The following is a 15,752-nucleotide window of genomic DNA, read 5'->3' as shown; positions in this document are numbered from 1 at the left end:
CAAATGTTGGCATATATTTTTAGAGTTGACAGTTTATCCTTGTCCCCCATATGATCATGGAAGTGAGTGGACACAATTTGCTCTCTAAATGTGTCAATTTGATTATTTTCTTTCATATTTGATATTTGTGACATATACAGAACTCTGATTTCCGTCTTGGCCGTGGTCAATCTGGACATCATGGACACCAATCAGCAGACTACACCATATCTGGCTCAGTTCCTAGCAGGCGACATAGCCATCAAGCTTACTCTGCAGAGGGCGGTAGACATGATAGGCATTCATCTGCTTCATACTCAGGTAGGTGTGGACACACTTTTTTGGTGTTCAATTTTGTCATGCATATTGAGTTGTAACTTATATTAGTACTTATCTTTTGCATTTTGATCTTATGTTTGATTTGTTATTGAATTGCCATGTTGGAACATGCTGGTCTGGAGGGCATGAATTAAATGTATTTTCTATGAGTTTTGATGAGCAGTAGCCAGTAGCGTAGCCAGGATTTTTTCAGAGGGAAGTGGTAGAGTGGGAAAGGCAACTTTTAAGAGGGCAAAATTTGATGAAAACTGTCAAAAATATCAGGGCGGCCAGCTTCTGGGGGAAAACAAGAGGGGGCAAGACTTCTCACAGGAGGCAGCTCCTCCTTCCCCCCTGTTGATAAGCTTCAACTTTGGTACTCCATATGTCACAAATACAGCACTTAAATTTTTGAATTGAACACTAATTGTGTTTTGAAACAGGTTGTTTCTAACCCTTTATTGGTGAAAGGAAGGGTTAGTAGAACGTGGACTTAGTAGAACTTTAGTTAACCTATATGGGAATTAAAGTTTCTATGGTTAATGTTTGGAGAAAAAAGGGGCTGAACTCCTTGTTTTGAATGTTTTTAACTGTAACATTTATAAAATTTGATAGGCATAAGTCAATTAAAATATTATTCTTAATTTCACTGTTTTGTGTGTCTTCCTTAAGGTGGTACTACACCCCTGATAAATTTTGTGTCTAATTTTGCATTTTTCTCAAAAAATAACTACACACTGGTAACAAAAGTTATGTATATTATAGAGCAAGGAATCCAATTACTTCACTGAAATTTCAGTGATCCAAGACAAGTAGTTCATTATATATGTTAAGAAATGAGGTACATTATAGCGTTACCTCTTTTCTTATCATTAATAACGTATCGCTTGTCTTGAGTCACTGAAATTCAGTGTAGTAACTGGATTCCTTGCCCCTATAATATACATAACTTTTGTTACCAGTGTGATATTATTTTTTAAGAAAAATGCAAAAAATAGTCACAAATTTATCAAGGGGTGTAGTACCACCTTAACTCTATAACAATTTATCTATGTGTTTTTTCTAATATTTTTCTAACATAATGCATTCATTACTTTACAATCACTCACTTTTATACTGTAGATCACCGTGGCACCTCCAGACATGAGCGTCAGGTGCACCACCCAGCAACGGCATACGCCACCCAGCTAACAGATCTTGCCCACCCGGAACCAATCGCTATCCATCATAGGACTTCACCGCGTGTTGATGAGAATCCATACTCACCAAGTAATCTGAGACAAGTACAGAGTGCTGGACCATTTCAATCCAGATCACATAAAGTATCATCGCATATACCAGGTAAATAATTTGAAAGGCTAGAATATAGTTTGAGTTTTATGTTTGTTTTGCCATTGTGATGAACGGAACAGAAATTTCTGCAGTAGCATTCCACTGCAAAAATATTGAGAAGGATAACTTAAACGCAATAACCTCCATCCTGATCTTAATCCCCTACATATTTGTGATTTATTCGATATTCATTACATGATATAGATTTACGGGAGTAGATCGAGATTCAGGTTTCTTCAAAGCTCACAGCAGGGAATCAAAATTGCAGCAGATAACTGAAAATAGCAGTGTTTTACCAAAAAGGTTAATCACAGTGTCTGTCCCAACAGAAAAATGTACAGATAAACATCTGACTATATTATAATGAAAGAGTGAAAGACAGAGATAAAAAGACTTTATCACATCTGATGTCATGGTCAATTACACAGGTTAATAGCGCTTAAAAGGAAGGCCGATTTATCTGGTGCCGATCGGAGAAAAGGAATAGGAGAAAATGGCGAAAAATTACGTACTTTTACAAGGCAAAAAGCAACTTTTCTAGGCATTTTTGACATGGTGCCTTTGTGAAAGTTTCCTACTATAAAGACCTAACTTTTGAGATGGTTTGTATGTTTGTTGAAGCGGAAATGATTCTGATATATCCTAATGGCAGCGGAGTATCAGACGTGGATGGTAATAATTGTTGAAGTGTGCTGGTACTTAGGTGAAGCGCACATTAAATCACCGACATTTATGTTTGAAGGTGCAAAATTAACAATAAGGCGCCCGGTTATATCGCTGCGTTCAGCAAGACATCATCACGGCACTTGTAAACAACCCATGCTTGAGTTTAATTGACAGATGACGTCAGACGTGATAAATTCTTTTTATCTCTGTCTTTAATTCAGTTACATCAGTTTGTATAATGCATCATGATCCTGTGTTAACAGATCCTAAATGCAGGTTTCTTGGAGTACCAACTATGTTACTGTCATGCAGGTTTATAGTTTAACAATGATGTTTATATTGCTTTTTGCTTTTTTAAAAAACTGTTTTGAATGTTATAAAAAATAATTGTTATGACTTGTTTCTTTGTCACCTGCTTTGTCAATGATGTAGACTGGTGGAATAGAATTCATGATTTACTATTAAAGGATGATCATAATGATGATAAAGGTATAATAAAGCACATAACATGAGCACAACAGAAAGAGTAATACTAATATGTAGATGAAAGATGTCCTGAAGTTTCCAATTAAACTTATTAAATCCCGTATAAAATAATTTACCTTTACACTTAATATTCAAGTTTCAATTAAACACCTATTAAATGCCAACCTAATGCCTGACTAAACCCAACCCTAACCCTAAATTAAATGCCTCCCTATTGCTTGACTAAACCCAACCCTAACCCTAAATTAAATGCCACCCTAATGCCTGACTAAACCCAACCCTAACCCTAGATTAAATGCCACCCTAATGCCTGACTAAACCCAACCCTAACCCTAAATTAAATGCCACCCTAATGCCTGACTAAACCCAACCCTAACCCTAAATTAAATGCCACCCTAATACCTGACTAAACCCAACCCTAATCCTAACTTGAGTCCTTAAAATAAGCCTATTAATTCTAATTGATCTGTTACCAATTTGGTAGAGTGATCTAAAATAAGCAGTTGTAGTCACAGGAACGTTTGATTTTGAACATTACTGCAAAAGTGGTCATTTTCAGGAAAATTGATTTAAAAAAAATGTGTTGTTTGATTTAACGTGCGCTTCAGTTAGGAATGACCTAATTATCAGCACACTTCAACAAGTATTCCGCTGCCATTCGGATATATCAGAATCATTTCCGCTTCACCAAGTCCGCAACTGATGCTCAGGTACTCTCAGCAATTTAGATTGTGATTACCCCAGCAGCTCCCCATTTTACACCTGGGTGGAGTGAAGCAATTGGGAATTAAGCTATCTTGCTCAAGGACGCAACACACTGGCCGTGGTGGGGCTCGAACCCGCAACCTTTTGATTATGAAGCTCGCGTCCCAACCATTGGGCCACCATGCTTCCCAATTTTTGTCCTTTTCATTCTCAACGGGTACCGCATAAAAATAAAATGTGAAAATATGTTCTTTTATACATAAATCTTTGTAGGAAACTCAAAATTTATAAACAAGCAAATCATGAAATATTACACACGTGAAAATCACCACTTTTACAGTAGACCAGTAGTTAACCTATAGTCTTATTGTATGTATGTGTGTAGATGTAACCATCTCATCCACAGATGGAGAGAGTGATGTAGCCCAGGAAACAAGCACTCGTGTAAACACTAAGACAGGTAGAAGAGATTGTCTTAACACACTAAATGATATTTTGGAGTGATTTTGAATTGCAGATATATAATACCATTAACTTTCTAATTTTTGATTGAGTATGGTTTGTATCTCAGTCTTTATCTTTTAATTGCAGAAAAATTAGTTGTGATGATGTGGCCCTATCAAGCAAAATGAGAACAATGTTGTGAAAAGTCAGTTTACAGATCTTTGTATCATTATGAAGAACATTTATTGGTCTTAATTTGAAAGAAAGAAAGAAAGCGCAGTGATTTATAGTGCGCTACGCACAGGCACAACGCCTAGACGTTGATCCACAAGCCTCAGCACACTTTACAGGTTGTCGCTGACCACTACGGCCCACATCATTCCACAAACCATTTAACAGCAATTCAGGGATTTTGCTGCTTCAAGAGCGCACACCCTAGACATTCCACAAATAACCTTCGCAACCAGGATCAGCTCCCGAGTTTCGTACGGGTTACAACGAGACAAATTAGCAGTGAGTTCCTTGTCCAGGGGAATTTCAAGCTAACTAAATTTTTCCACGAGGCGTACTAGTCACCGCCAGGGTTCGAACCCGCAACCTCTTGCACCATAGTCGAACGCCTTATCGATTGAGCTAACTTGACTGATTTGATTTGATTTTAGTGCCATTCAAAAGTGACATCCAAATTATAGGTGAATACATCGGACTTGATGATATTGTCCTCGTTTTGCTTGATTGAGTCACATCTGTAAAATGGTTGCCTCTGTAGATGAGAGTGTTGTTCTCACCTCTATCCAATTGAAATGTTGTCAAAATCAATGTTATGTACTGTCTTGGACCTGTTATTGGCTCTGCTGTGTGTGTGAGCTGAATTTGTGTTCTTTTAGTCTCCACAAGCCTAAATTTTAACATTTGACATGTTTGTGGATTCTATATAATAGGGGTATAGCCTTTTCTTATATAATATGCAGTAGCTTGTGTGCTGAAATATTATGTACAAATTAATATATGGGTTTAAGGCTAGCTAAATATTGAAAAAAAAAAGTTTTTAAGAGCACCATGGCCTAACAGTTATGGCTTTCAACTCATGATCACTAGGTTGTAGGTTCAAACCCAGTCAGGCAGGCTGCAAAATAACCAAAGGCACCGAAGGCAAATTGCTGTCGGTGCCCCTACCACTTGCCTTGATGCCCTATTAATTGCTGCTATTCTTTAACATGCAATTGCCTTGTAAAATAGATGTGCCCTTTCAAAATTGCCTTGAAATGGGTGCCCTTCAGAATCCTTATTTTATGCCCTGCAGTCAGGGCCAATATGTTGTGTCCCTAGGCAAGACACTTGATCTCGCTTGACCAACTCCACCCATGTATAAAATGGGGAGTTATTATGGCGCTCTTATTGTTGGCAGTTGCCACCCAAATTGTGATACTTCCTAGTGGCAGCAGAATAAATGTAAAGTACTTTGATAACTCTTCTAAAGAGACTATATAAATTCCTACATTTCCTGTTTATTTTATATCTCATGTTCACGCATCAAAAATATTTGATTATTCATGCTGCTTTTCAACTGATAGGAATTAATGCAGATGATGGTACATTTATATGCAGGCAGTATGGTTATGGTAGGTACAGGTTTATGATGAATAATTACTTCAAGCATGATGCATGATGGTATATCATTAATTGGCTAGTATTACCCATAATCCACTGGTGTCTGTTATATCTAATGTTATTCCTCCAACCTTGAATGCATCAATATAATATATTGCTGATATATATAATGCTATTGACCCTTTAATGTATACTTTATTTCATCTCAAGTTAGAGGCGTCAGTTCTTTCATGCTTCATGTGTGCCAACAAACCACCCATGTACATGGTTATAATGCTGTCACTATGGACCACAATGACCTCATCCCAGTCAGTGGCATAGTTCAATAACCTCAATTAAACAATCATAAAGCAAAATTTGACCTCAAGTTGCAGAGTATGTGTTTTTGTACTCAAATTTTCAAAGGTCATTCAATGAATGTGCAAATGTATTGGGGTTATAGAACTGAGCCCTTATAGATGAGCATGTTGTGGATCCTAGTATCTACAGTATAGAGGTCATCATTTTTGGCCATCTTGTGGGTAAATCAATATAATTTCCTTCCAAGTATAAAAGTAGTCATGTGATAACATAGAGATGAGTACACAGATTTGCACCCATGACAATAAAGGGAAATGCAACCGTACCAATTTACCAGCTTTTACCCACAAGAAGGCGAAAGGCTGATGGCCTCTATTAGGTAAGCCTGCAAAATTTGATACTGTGGCCAGCAAAATATGCATCTTCCAAGCTTGAGATGAAACAAGGTATACAGTCAGTCTACTCTGAAGTACAAAGTACCAACGTGAACACACACATTGTGCCGACTTTGAAGGCACGCATGCCTGTAGCAGAGACGCAGCACTACAAGACTGTGAACGCGCTGTATCTGCTGCTGCGTTGTCACTTTGTACTTCAGAGTGGACAAACTGTAGCAAGTAAAGTCTAAGCCCTATCATATAATACTCATAATCATCTATAAAGCCTCAAAATACGATGTGAAGAGTAGGATTAGGTTTAATGATTAGGAGAATGCAAATGGATCTTTAGTTTCCTGTTGGACATTCAAGAAAGTGGACATGGTAACTTTTCATTATTAATTTTTAATTGAAAATGTATGTGACGTCCCTTATTTCCAAGTTATTCCTTTCCATCTTGTTGATTACTCATTCCTGTGTGTGTGAATTTGCTTGCTGTAAAGTATGATATTTATGTGGCAAGAAACTTTCATACTTGGGAAAGAAATCAAATTTTGTGTCATAAATTTTCAAGAATTACAACATCTTTTCAGAATTTTCAGAAGTTTTTTCATTTTTGCATGCTTATATTTCATGCTTTACAGAATATGTTTTGAACAAGAGGCTATTAAATGCAACTTTGATAACTGTGTGTTCTTGGATCCCGAGAATCAGGAAAATTGGGCTGATCTGGTTGAAATCCATACACCCCCTATGGAGGATATGACCTTAATCTCTCACATAGGGATGCAGATTTCAAATCGAGTCACCCATTCAGGTAATCCCATATGAAATTCACACTCCCTGTGTGGGAGATTAAGGTCATGTTTTAAATGTGGGGTGTATGGGTTTCAACTAGAATAGTCCATTGTCAAAGGGATACTTTAAAAACCTACAAGCATGGTGGATTTTACTGAAAAGATAACGACTTAAGATAATGAATGAAAGAAAGAATGCTACTTGCAACGTCATCATCAACATCAAAATCATCAATACCTTTTGGGTGTAGAGAAAGGAAATTCTTATCCACTCCCAGCTGCTCCTCAGTAAGGCTGAGTTTGTACATCTACTCACTTCAGGAAACATGTGTCACTATTGCTACTTAACAAACCTTGTCAAGCCATGTGCAATTGGTTCCTGTATACCTCTACAAATCAACTGCTCAGTGCCAGCAGTGGGTAAGTGCAATAGCTGCCCTGTGAACATTTGGCAATTCACATGGTATATAATACTCATCTACACATGGCAGCTACACATGGGAGCTATTGCACTTATCCACTTCTGGCACTGAGCAGTCGAAATATATGGATACTGTGCATGATATTGCATTGTTGATAAAGGTATTGTTAATCTGTGGGTATATCAGCTGGTCCATAGTATATAATATATCATCTTGAACGAGAATATTGAAAAGTGTAATGTTGTGACATGTTGAGCTGTTATTAACAATGACAGGAATATTTGGTGAGTTAACTCTTTGTGGCATATCAACATATTGCTACTGAGTATGTTTTCTGTGTTGAACTGCCAGTACCATTTATATTGGATCAACACTGGCACGCCTCTCAAAGTAGGTTTTTAATGTGTTGAATACCTTTTAGTACTTCACCAGCAAGTAAAGAGCTGTCAATGGAAACAACCAGGTTAGCTGATTGGGATTCTGCATCCCTCCCTGAAGAGGTATTGAAGTCACTAAAACAGTCGGATACTGCAATTCATACTTTTGCACGCTATTTAAACAGATGTCCTTAAGGCTACATGCTCTTTTTGGTTGAAATTTTTGGCGGAAATAATCCCGCCAAAACATTAAAGTAATCTTTTCCCACAACTAAATATCATAGTCAGGAAATTAATGATGCATCTGGTAGCTTAGATCATAACTTTCATTATACTTAGTTGCAATTATCCCAGAAAATTCTTGATTTGTTTTTACAGAGTCTTGAATTGTCGATGTTTTTGATCAAAAAACATCACTCGGTGTATTTTGAAACTCGAGGCATTAACTCTTCTCAAATTAGCTCCAAATCATAATTTATTATATGCACGTGTAGCAAACACCAATGGGAATAATTGGATGTTGTTTATGGAGCCTAAATTTGGTTTGATTTTATTTCACAATAATTCTAAGGTGAGAATTTTGACCTGACATTTCCTTTTGGATTTCAAATTTTAATTCATTGATATGTGATATTTTGAATAAATAAAGAGTACGCTTACCTTTCTGCAACACTTCCCGGTATCATTAAGCATCTGCTGATCCAGCGTTTTCATTTTATTATTACTAAATTAATCGTTGTTTATCACGAGTGCTAAGAGTCGTACCAGTTCAATTCATCAAAATTAATTTGTATTAAATGAAAAACAAACAGACAAGTAGAGTCATATGTCTTTCTATGATCGTATTCCTACCAAACTCTGATTTTCAATACACTAGAAACGTGTTGATATGTATATCTTTGAAAATCGCCGAATGTTAACCACAGTCACCGTGGCACAGTATAGGCATCTTTAGCATTCATAGTGCAATTGGCAGTGGTTGAACCCGTGAAAATTTTAGTATTTTTTATTCTTTTTACTAATGCGCTGTGCCGTTTTTCAAACACACCCCCTGAATGAAACTCATGGGCAAGTACCTATAACATGATCATGTTGTAATTGACAACAAACATTTTGCTGTTGTGGCTTGTTTACTCAATGGACCAAATCCAAGGTCAACATCATGAAAGACGACACTTGTATATTTACTGTCGTTTGTGTTTGACCAAAAGTGATCTCAAGGCAACGAAGAAGTGCTGACCGTGTGAATGCTCTCATCATTCATTTATTGTAAACGTGTCTTACTTACTAGATTTAATTCATGCATGCTATTGCACATGAATTATGGGTTTTAAACTGCATCGGGGAAATCATAGAATGTGTTTTTATTAATGCCAAGAGACCCAAGTCAAGAGGCCAAAACCGAGAGGCCACTGTTTGCCTTTACAGTGGTCTTGAAGTGCATAATTTCTAGCTTAAGCCTGCCTCTTTTTCATAACTGATCTTGTTATACATTTCTAAACTTGTAAACTTGAAAAGCTTTTGGTGTCTAGTAAGTTTGTAAATGTAAAACCGTAAAGATTCACTTAATAGTGCATAGATGGGCTAACTTGACATAATTGGAATTTTTAAAGTGCCCTCCCGAAAATCCCACTTAAGGGCATGTAGGTCATGGAGTTCTCTACCGTATTTTGTCAAATAGTCGCCCCCTCTCAAATAAACGCCCCCACCACTTTTTTCAACCAAGATGTTTAAAAATGCCGATATTTCCATGCTATCTTGTGTAGTAAGCTTACCAAGTCGCCACATGGTCGATAATAGCGTCAATAATTGGCGAAAATCTGGATTGGAAACCCGGAAGTGAACCAGAAGTCCGTGTTTCGAGTTCATAGTTCGTCAATTTAGCGTGAGTTTTAAGTTTACCTAATGATTTTAACGGGACTTATTGTTCTAAAATTGACCTTGAATAAACGCCCCCCCATTGGGAAAATGTAATGCCCCCGGGGGCGTTTATTCGACGAAATACGGTATTTGTATGTGAAGGCAAAGGAGCCCATGTGCGCCATTAGTTGAATCTTTACGAAGTTGTAATTTTCCTGTTCTATTTTTCCCATTGCTTCCTTTCTATATCTATACAGCTAAGCGTTGCATATCTAAGGTTCTTTTACCGCCACTTATTGTGGATACAACTAATCAGGATATGATGACATATATTGGTATAAACAAATTAGTTCTATAGATCTATCATATAGACTCCGCCATATAGATGTCTTGTAAAGTTGTGCCATGTAACTTTCATGACATTCTATTGAATAATTCGTTATCAGCAAATCATATCAGATATTGTACACCATATCAGCTTTATGTTGACATTTTCCCAAATCCAATTGACCTTTTCAGTAAATCCCATAAGCCTTTGCGAGTACACCTGAGATGTCATCATTCGACGTCAGTATGCATCAGGCTGATGTGCACATCGTTTAGCGAACATCGTTATTGCGTGTTGTAAGTTGGCGTGACGTCAAAGGACGACATCTCAGGTGTACTTGCAAATAGGCTTTACCGAAAAGGTCAATAGACCAATACACTTTTATAGAATTACATTACATCAACATTAAGTACATTTTATCAAGAAAACATTTACATGCTTTGATGTCATCAAGAGACTGACAACTATTGAATCAAATTTATGCTGTATCTACACAGTGATGCCCTTTCTTCTTCTGTGGTGAATATAAAGAAGTAGGATGGACAAAAGAAAGAAAGAAAGAAAGTTGTTTTTTCTCTCTGTACGGTTTTGACCATAGAGCTTTATATATACAGCTCTATGGTTTTGACCCACCAACCCCTTGGGCTTGGAGCCCTAACTGCTGTGGAGCAGGATGACAGGGCCTAGCAAGCCAAGAGTGTTGACCTGGCCGGCCCCTGTTTTCGAGTCTATATGTGGGATTTGCTCATTGCACTATCACATCACTTGATTATTCCTGGGCATGCAGTTGCTGGTGCTGAGCCCTTTAGTAGGTAAGGGTTAAGATGGTATTCATTGATACTAGGTGCATTTTTGTGACAATCATGAGATGGAAAAAGTAGAAAAATCACATTTTAAGTTTTTTTAAAAAATTTTGTGGATGTTTTTGTTTCAAAATTTATTGAAAAAGCCAGATTAAGCTAGACTAGGATCAAGGCATGTGTACTCCATGTGTAAAATTGTGAAGTGGCTTGAATTGTTACTTTTTCATTTTTTTATGACATGGGCTTGGCTTGAGCATTTTGCTTGAGCCTGGTCCCATCAGGACCCAAGGGTGTTGTCTACCCACACCGACTGGTTAAACAAAGACCAAGACCAAAAATGTACTCTTTCTGAGATAAAAACTTCAAGAATCTGAGGGCCAGATGAAGATCAAGACTTTACCTTTGAGTGAATGTTTTTAACTTCTAAGCTGACAAATCATTAATTACTATGATTATCATTGCAATATACCAATTACATTTAACACTAATATCAGTAGATTTGTCCAGTTTTGGTAGCTCTGTTTTCTTCTGCTAATTATTCATGTACTTCGGTCTTGAAATCACTAAGCAAATTACTGAAACAACTTTACTCAAGGCTCAAAGTCATCCTTCAAATGATGTTCCAATACCACCTTCCTAAACCAAGTTGTTGTTTTGTTTTATTTGTCTAGTCTTGTGGCTTTCAAACTTTTGTCCTTTTTTGTTTGTTTTGTTGTTTATGTGTTCCTTTAATAGTTTATTTTTGGTGCTCTAAGCATTTCTTTGAATATTGAATATTCTCAGTCATCCAGTTGTTAAAATCTTTAGTTTTGAACTAAATCTTTTACTGGAACTTACATTTAAAACTTGCTATGTTGCATCTGATTCCATTAAACTTCATCAGGCAACTGACCCACTGGTCATATGATACTTGAAAGGGGGACTGAAACACAACTTATCTCACGCATGGGACTGGGCCATGAAGAAGACCTCTAGTCATCTTCAAGTACGGTATCACAGAACCACTGATCAGCCTAGTGGGTCAGTTTCCTGATGAAGTCTGATGGTATCAGATCCAAAATAGCAAGTTGTAAAAGTAAGTTCCAGTGCATCATTAAGATGCAATTCAAAACTTAGCATTTAGTCATTTCTTTTAATACTCTGCTATGTCAGCATTTTGTCTGATATAAGGTCGCACAAGAAAGTTATATTCATTTGACCTTTGACCTGATATGCAACTTTGATTTGAAGACTCATTGAAGATTAAGTTTACACTTTCGCAAATTGACCAATAGCCTACAATAAGCATAACCATTCTTTTTTGTAGACATTATAATACATTATATTAAATTAATGATTTTGTTTTTATTTTCTTCATTTTAACCATTAACCAGGGCCACTAATGATTGTTGGGGCTGTATATTGTATGTAGATTTGTTGTGATGCTAAACATTATTGGTTGTGTTTTTATGTAAATTTTGGTTGTTTGATTTTACTGTTGCTGTGTTTGTTTTGAGCTTTGAAATTGACATTACAATTGTTACTTTTTTCTGATTGTGATAATCTTGAATATTTGAAGCCATGCATATAACAGGATATTTTTCTACTGTTTTCTTTGTAAAAGTTTACTTGATTTAGACTCTTTTTTTTTAAAACCAAGATAATTTACTCAAATTATTTTCAAAATAAGAGGAAACTTAGACTACTTCTTAATGTAAATATATTTTTTTGCAAATTAAAATTAAAACCTAAAAAAATGGCCCACCATTTACAACAAAAAGCTTTTTATAAATTATGTTTGTTTTAAAAATATTCTGTGAGTTAATTGTTTATTGTTATTTATAGAAATGATTTTTTAACAGAAAAACAAGTTACTTCAAATTTTACATTCTTATCGGCCTTTGTATTTGTGTTTCATTGTGATCAGTTTCAGTATTACATTGCAAATTGTATGATTTTGCATGCATGTTTTTTACGTTTGCATTATTGTTGTTATAGTATTGCATTATGTTTTTGCCATTTGTTTATTTGCCTAATTCCAGTTGAGCCAACATGTATTAGTATCACCGTAAACCAGAAAGAAGACCATCATTCCCATCCTGATCATTCTCATTCTCAACACCAAAGTTCATCTCATTCACCATTTCACATTCATCGTTTTCAAGGTAGCATCACTAGTGATTAATAGACTAATACTTATTCTTTAGAGATGGTTCAGTTAACTTAATAAGATATGACTCATGAAATGAACTCTGTCTCCCTGGTATGTGCATCATTCTGAACAGTAACCTGTCCATCAAACTTATGTTTTTGTTCTGTTTGTTTTGTTTTATTTCATCTTTAACCTAGGTTACTCACTGAGTGGATAATACAAGTAATCCTCTGTTTAGTCCAGACACATTCTTTGTTCATATATAATTTACCTAAGTACTTGTTCTTCATAAAACATTGATATCATTTCAAACATTCTAAACTTGACCACTTCTTTCATTATCTTGACAGCATCTTCTATCTGCATCTAAAGTTTTGTTTTAAAAATAGTTGTACCTCATCATATCTATGTCATTGTCACATACCGGTTGCTTGTGGTTGTTACCAATTTGGTTGCCCTGGATACTCAAAATATCAGTTATGTAAGGCCAAATAAAAAAATAAACATGTTTCATATCCCCTCCCACTTCCTTTTTTGTGGTTTCTTCAATTATATTTTTATTTTTTGAAATTCAGTTTTAACTTTTCAAAAAATATGTCTTGGAAGTTGAGATGCTTTCTATAGCCTTGCTAATATACAAGAAACACTTTTGGGAGGTTTTGTGATAATAAGAGGGGTCTTACCTCTCAGTCTCAGAACAACAAATAAAAAAGGCCTCCTATTTTTCCAGGCATGGCCATCACCCAACCAAGCAGCAGTATAAATTGTTTCCCACTGCACTGGTTGGAGTGAGTGATGCGTTATCAGTTGCTTTACCGATTGAAGGCGATGGAGATGGAGATCTCTGTATACATCCGTAGACCACATGTATCAACTTTATGTGTAGCTTATGTGCACCTTGCAATCAATGGCTGGTGAATTCTGGAGGTAGCAAAACGTGTGGTTCTTGTATCACAGGGCTAGTGGTGGGAAGATTGCTGCCTCAGAAACATGTTTTCTGCTATTTTGGGATGGAAAATGATAACTTTTTTGGATACTCTTTCCTCTCTAATCGGGATCACTCTGAAAAAGACTGTTTATGTATGTATCTGTTGTATCATATCCCTGTTTCAGGGATTGGGAATGAATTTCAAACAGACTTGAAGGTATCTTGTATTCATTGTATCAATTCATCACATAATGTGAAGTATCATAATTGTCCATGAGGGTATATATTCTGCCCATGTTGTCATGCATTGTTCCATTAGGGAACACACCACAAGATTGAAGAAGCGTATGAATGAAACAAGTTTTGTTAGGAGAAGTGGGTTAAAATGTCAATTACATTTCCTATGTACTCCTTTAAAATCACGTTATTTTGACCCACTTTATGATGACAATAGTATAAGGCTTTGTCATTCATTTGGTTTGTTCCCTAACATGCTGAATATTGGAATAAAATGTGTGTATTACACATTCCTCATGGTTCAATACTGGTAAACCAGATCAAATCTGTACTTTGTATTCTCCTTCTTCAAGTGACAAGTTAATCTCTAGCTATCACTGCTACATTTATCTATTGTATGTAAAATACACAAAATACATGTATATTTCATCATATATAAGCTCAGCATTGCCAAAGTGTAAAAAAAGGCACATGCTTAATTCCCCCATACCCTTATATTATTAAAATAACTGTATCATTTGTATGCATAATGTTATATTCCATCATAACCAACAAATACTTAATCATCCCTATTTATATTCCATCATAACCAACAAATACTTAATCATCCCTAAACCTATTACTTATCAATATTATTGCTAAGGCAAAAAAAAAAGGTTTGTCTTAAAGCTCACGAGTGGTTTGAAAACAAATGCGAAATGCGATTTTCGCCGAATTTTTTCAGAAAAAAGTGAAAAAAATTTTAAATAAAAAAAATGTCTGTATTTCTTTTTTTTTAAATCGCGCGATTTTACAAATGCGCGCGCAAGCTTTGAGACAAACCTTTTTTTTTTGCCTAATAATAATCTACCTTTAAAGCAATTCATCATGTATCTTCTATTGTAATAGGCCTATATAATTGTGATATATTCATATTTACATTAATTTACATTCCAGCATGAAAATTCATATGCTGTTGGTATACTTCATAATTAATTATATAAATCTATGATTTCAACACAAAATTAAGACCTACCTTAAATTTTTGACCTTCACCAGGAGAGGTAAAGGTCAAATTCATGACCAAAAATATAAGGTACATTTGAATTTTGTCTTGAGATCATAGGTTTAGATAATTATTACTTACCAGTTATATTAAGATATGATACAGTTGCCAATGTCATTTTGTCAAACAAAAGAAAAGTAAAAAAGATTTTATGGGGTAAATTTTGGTCTGAATGATTTATATGTATGAGATACATTTGCCCAATGAGTGAAACTTGTTTAGGGGATACTGTGAAAAGATTTTGTCCGGCAAATAATATGTGAGTGTCCTCTACGCTTTCTCTCCTTCACAATGTTAAAAATAGGTTGTAAAATAGCAGAAAAGGCTAAAAATGACAATGGCATCAATATCATAAATGATCCTGAAAACTCATTTATGGTCTATAGCATGCATTTAATGTACATTTTATACCTTGTGAATTTATGTGAGTTACTACTATCTTCAGATCATATTATTTGTCAGCATGCCTGTGAACAGGCTGCCTACAAGAAAAGGAAATTATGTGAAATTGAGTTATTTCAATTGAAATCCTTACACCTCCTATGGAATACATAAACTTTAAAAATCTTCTACACGGGGAGTGTGAATTTCACACGGGGTTACCTG

At 35.7% G+C, this 15,752-nt stretch overlaps 1 protein-coding gene across 3 annotated transcripts in view; it reads left to right on the top strand.

Moving 5' to 3' along the window:
• LOC140171371 (leucine-rich repeat-containing protein 49-like) overlaps positions 1 to 15,752 on the top strand; it is a 48,568-nt gene that overhangs the window by 16,897 nt on the left and 15,919 nt on the right. For 2 of the 3 annotated variants that reach the window (XM_072194613.1, XM_072194611.1), the window contains 3 exons: positions 141 to 300; positions 1,420 to 1,638; positions 5,505 to 5,552. In XM_072194613.1, coding sequence (XP_072050714.1) covers positions 141 to 300; positions 1,420 to 1,638; positions 5,505 to 5,552 — 427 coding nt within the window. The remainder of the gene's footprint in view (positions 1 to 140; positions 301 to 1,419; positions 1,639 to 5,504; positions 5,553 to 15,752) is intronic. The other variant, XM_072194612.1, reaches the window with a different exon arrangement.

Source organism: Amphiura filiformis, chromosome 15 (assembly GCF_039555335.1).
Source record: "Amphiura filiformis chromosome 15, Afil_fr2py, whole genome shotgun sequence".
Lineage (NCBI taxonomy): Eukaryota > Metazoa > Echinodermata > Ophiuroidea > Amphilepidida > Amphiuridae > Amphiura > Amphiura filiformis.
This window is presented reverse-complemented; position numbering and strand designations above follow the sequence as displayed.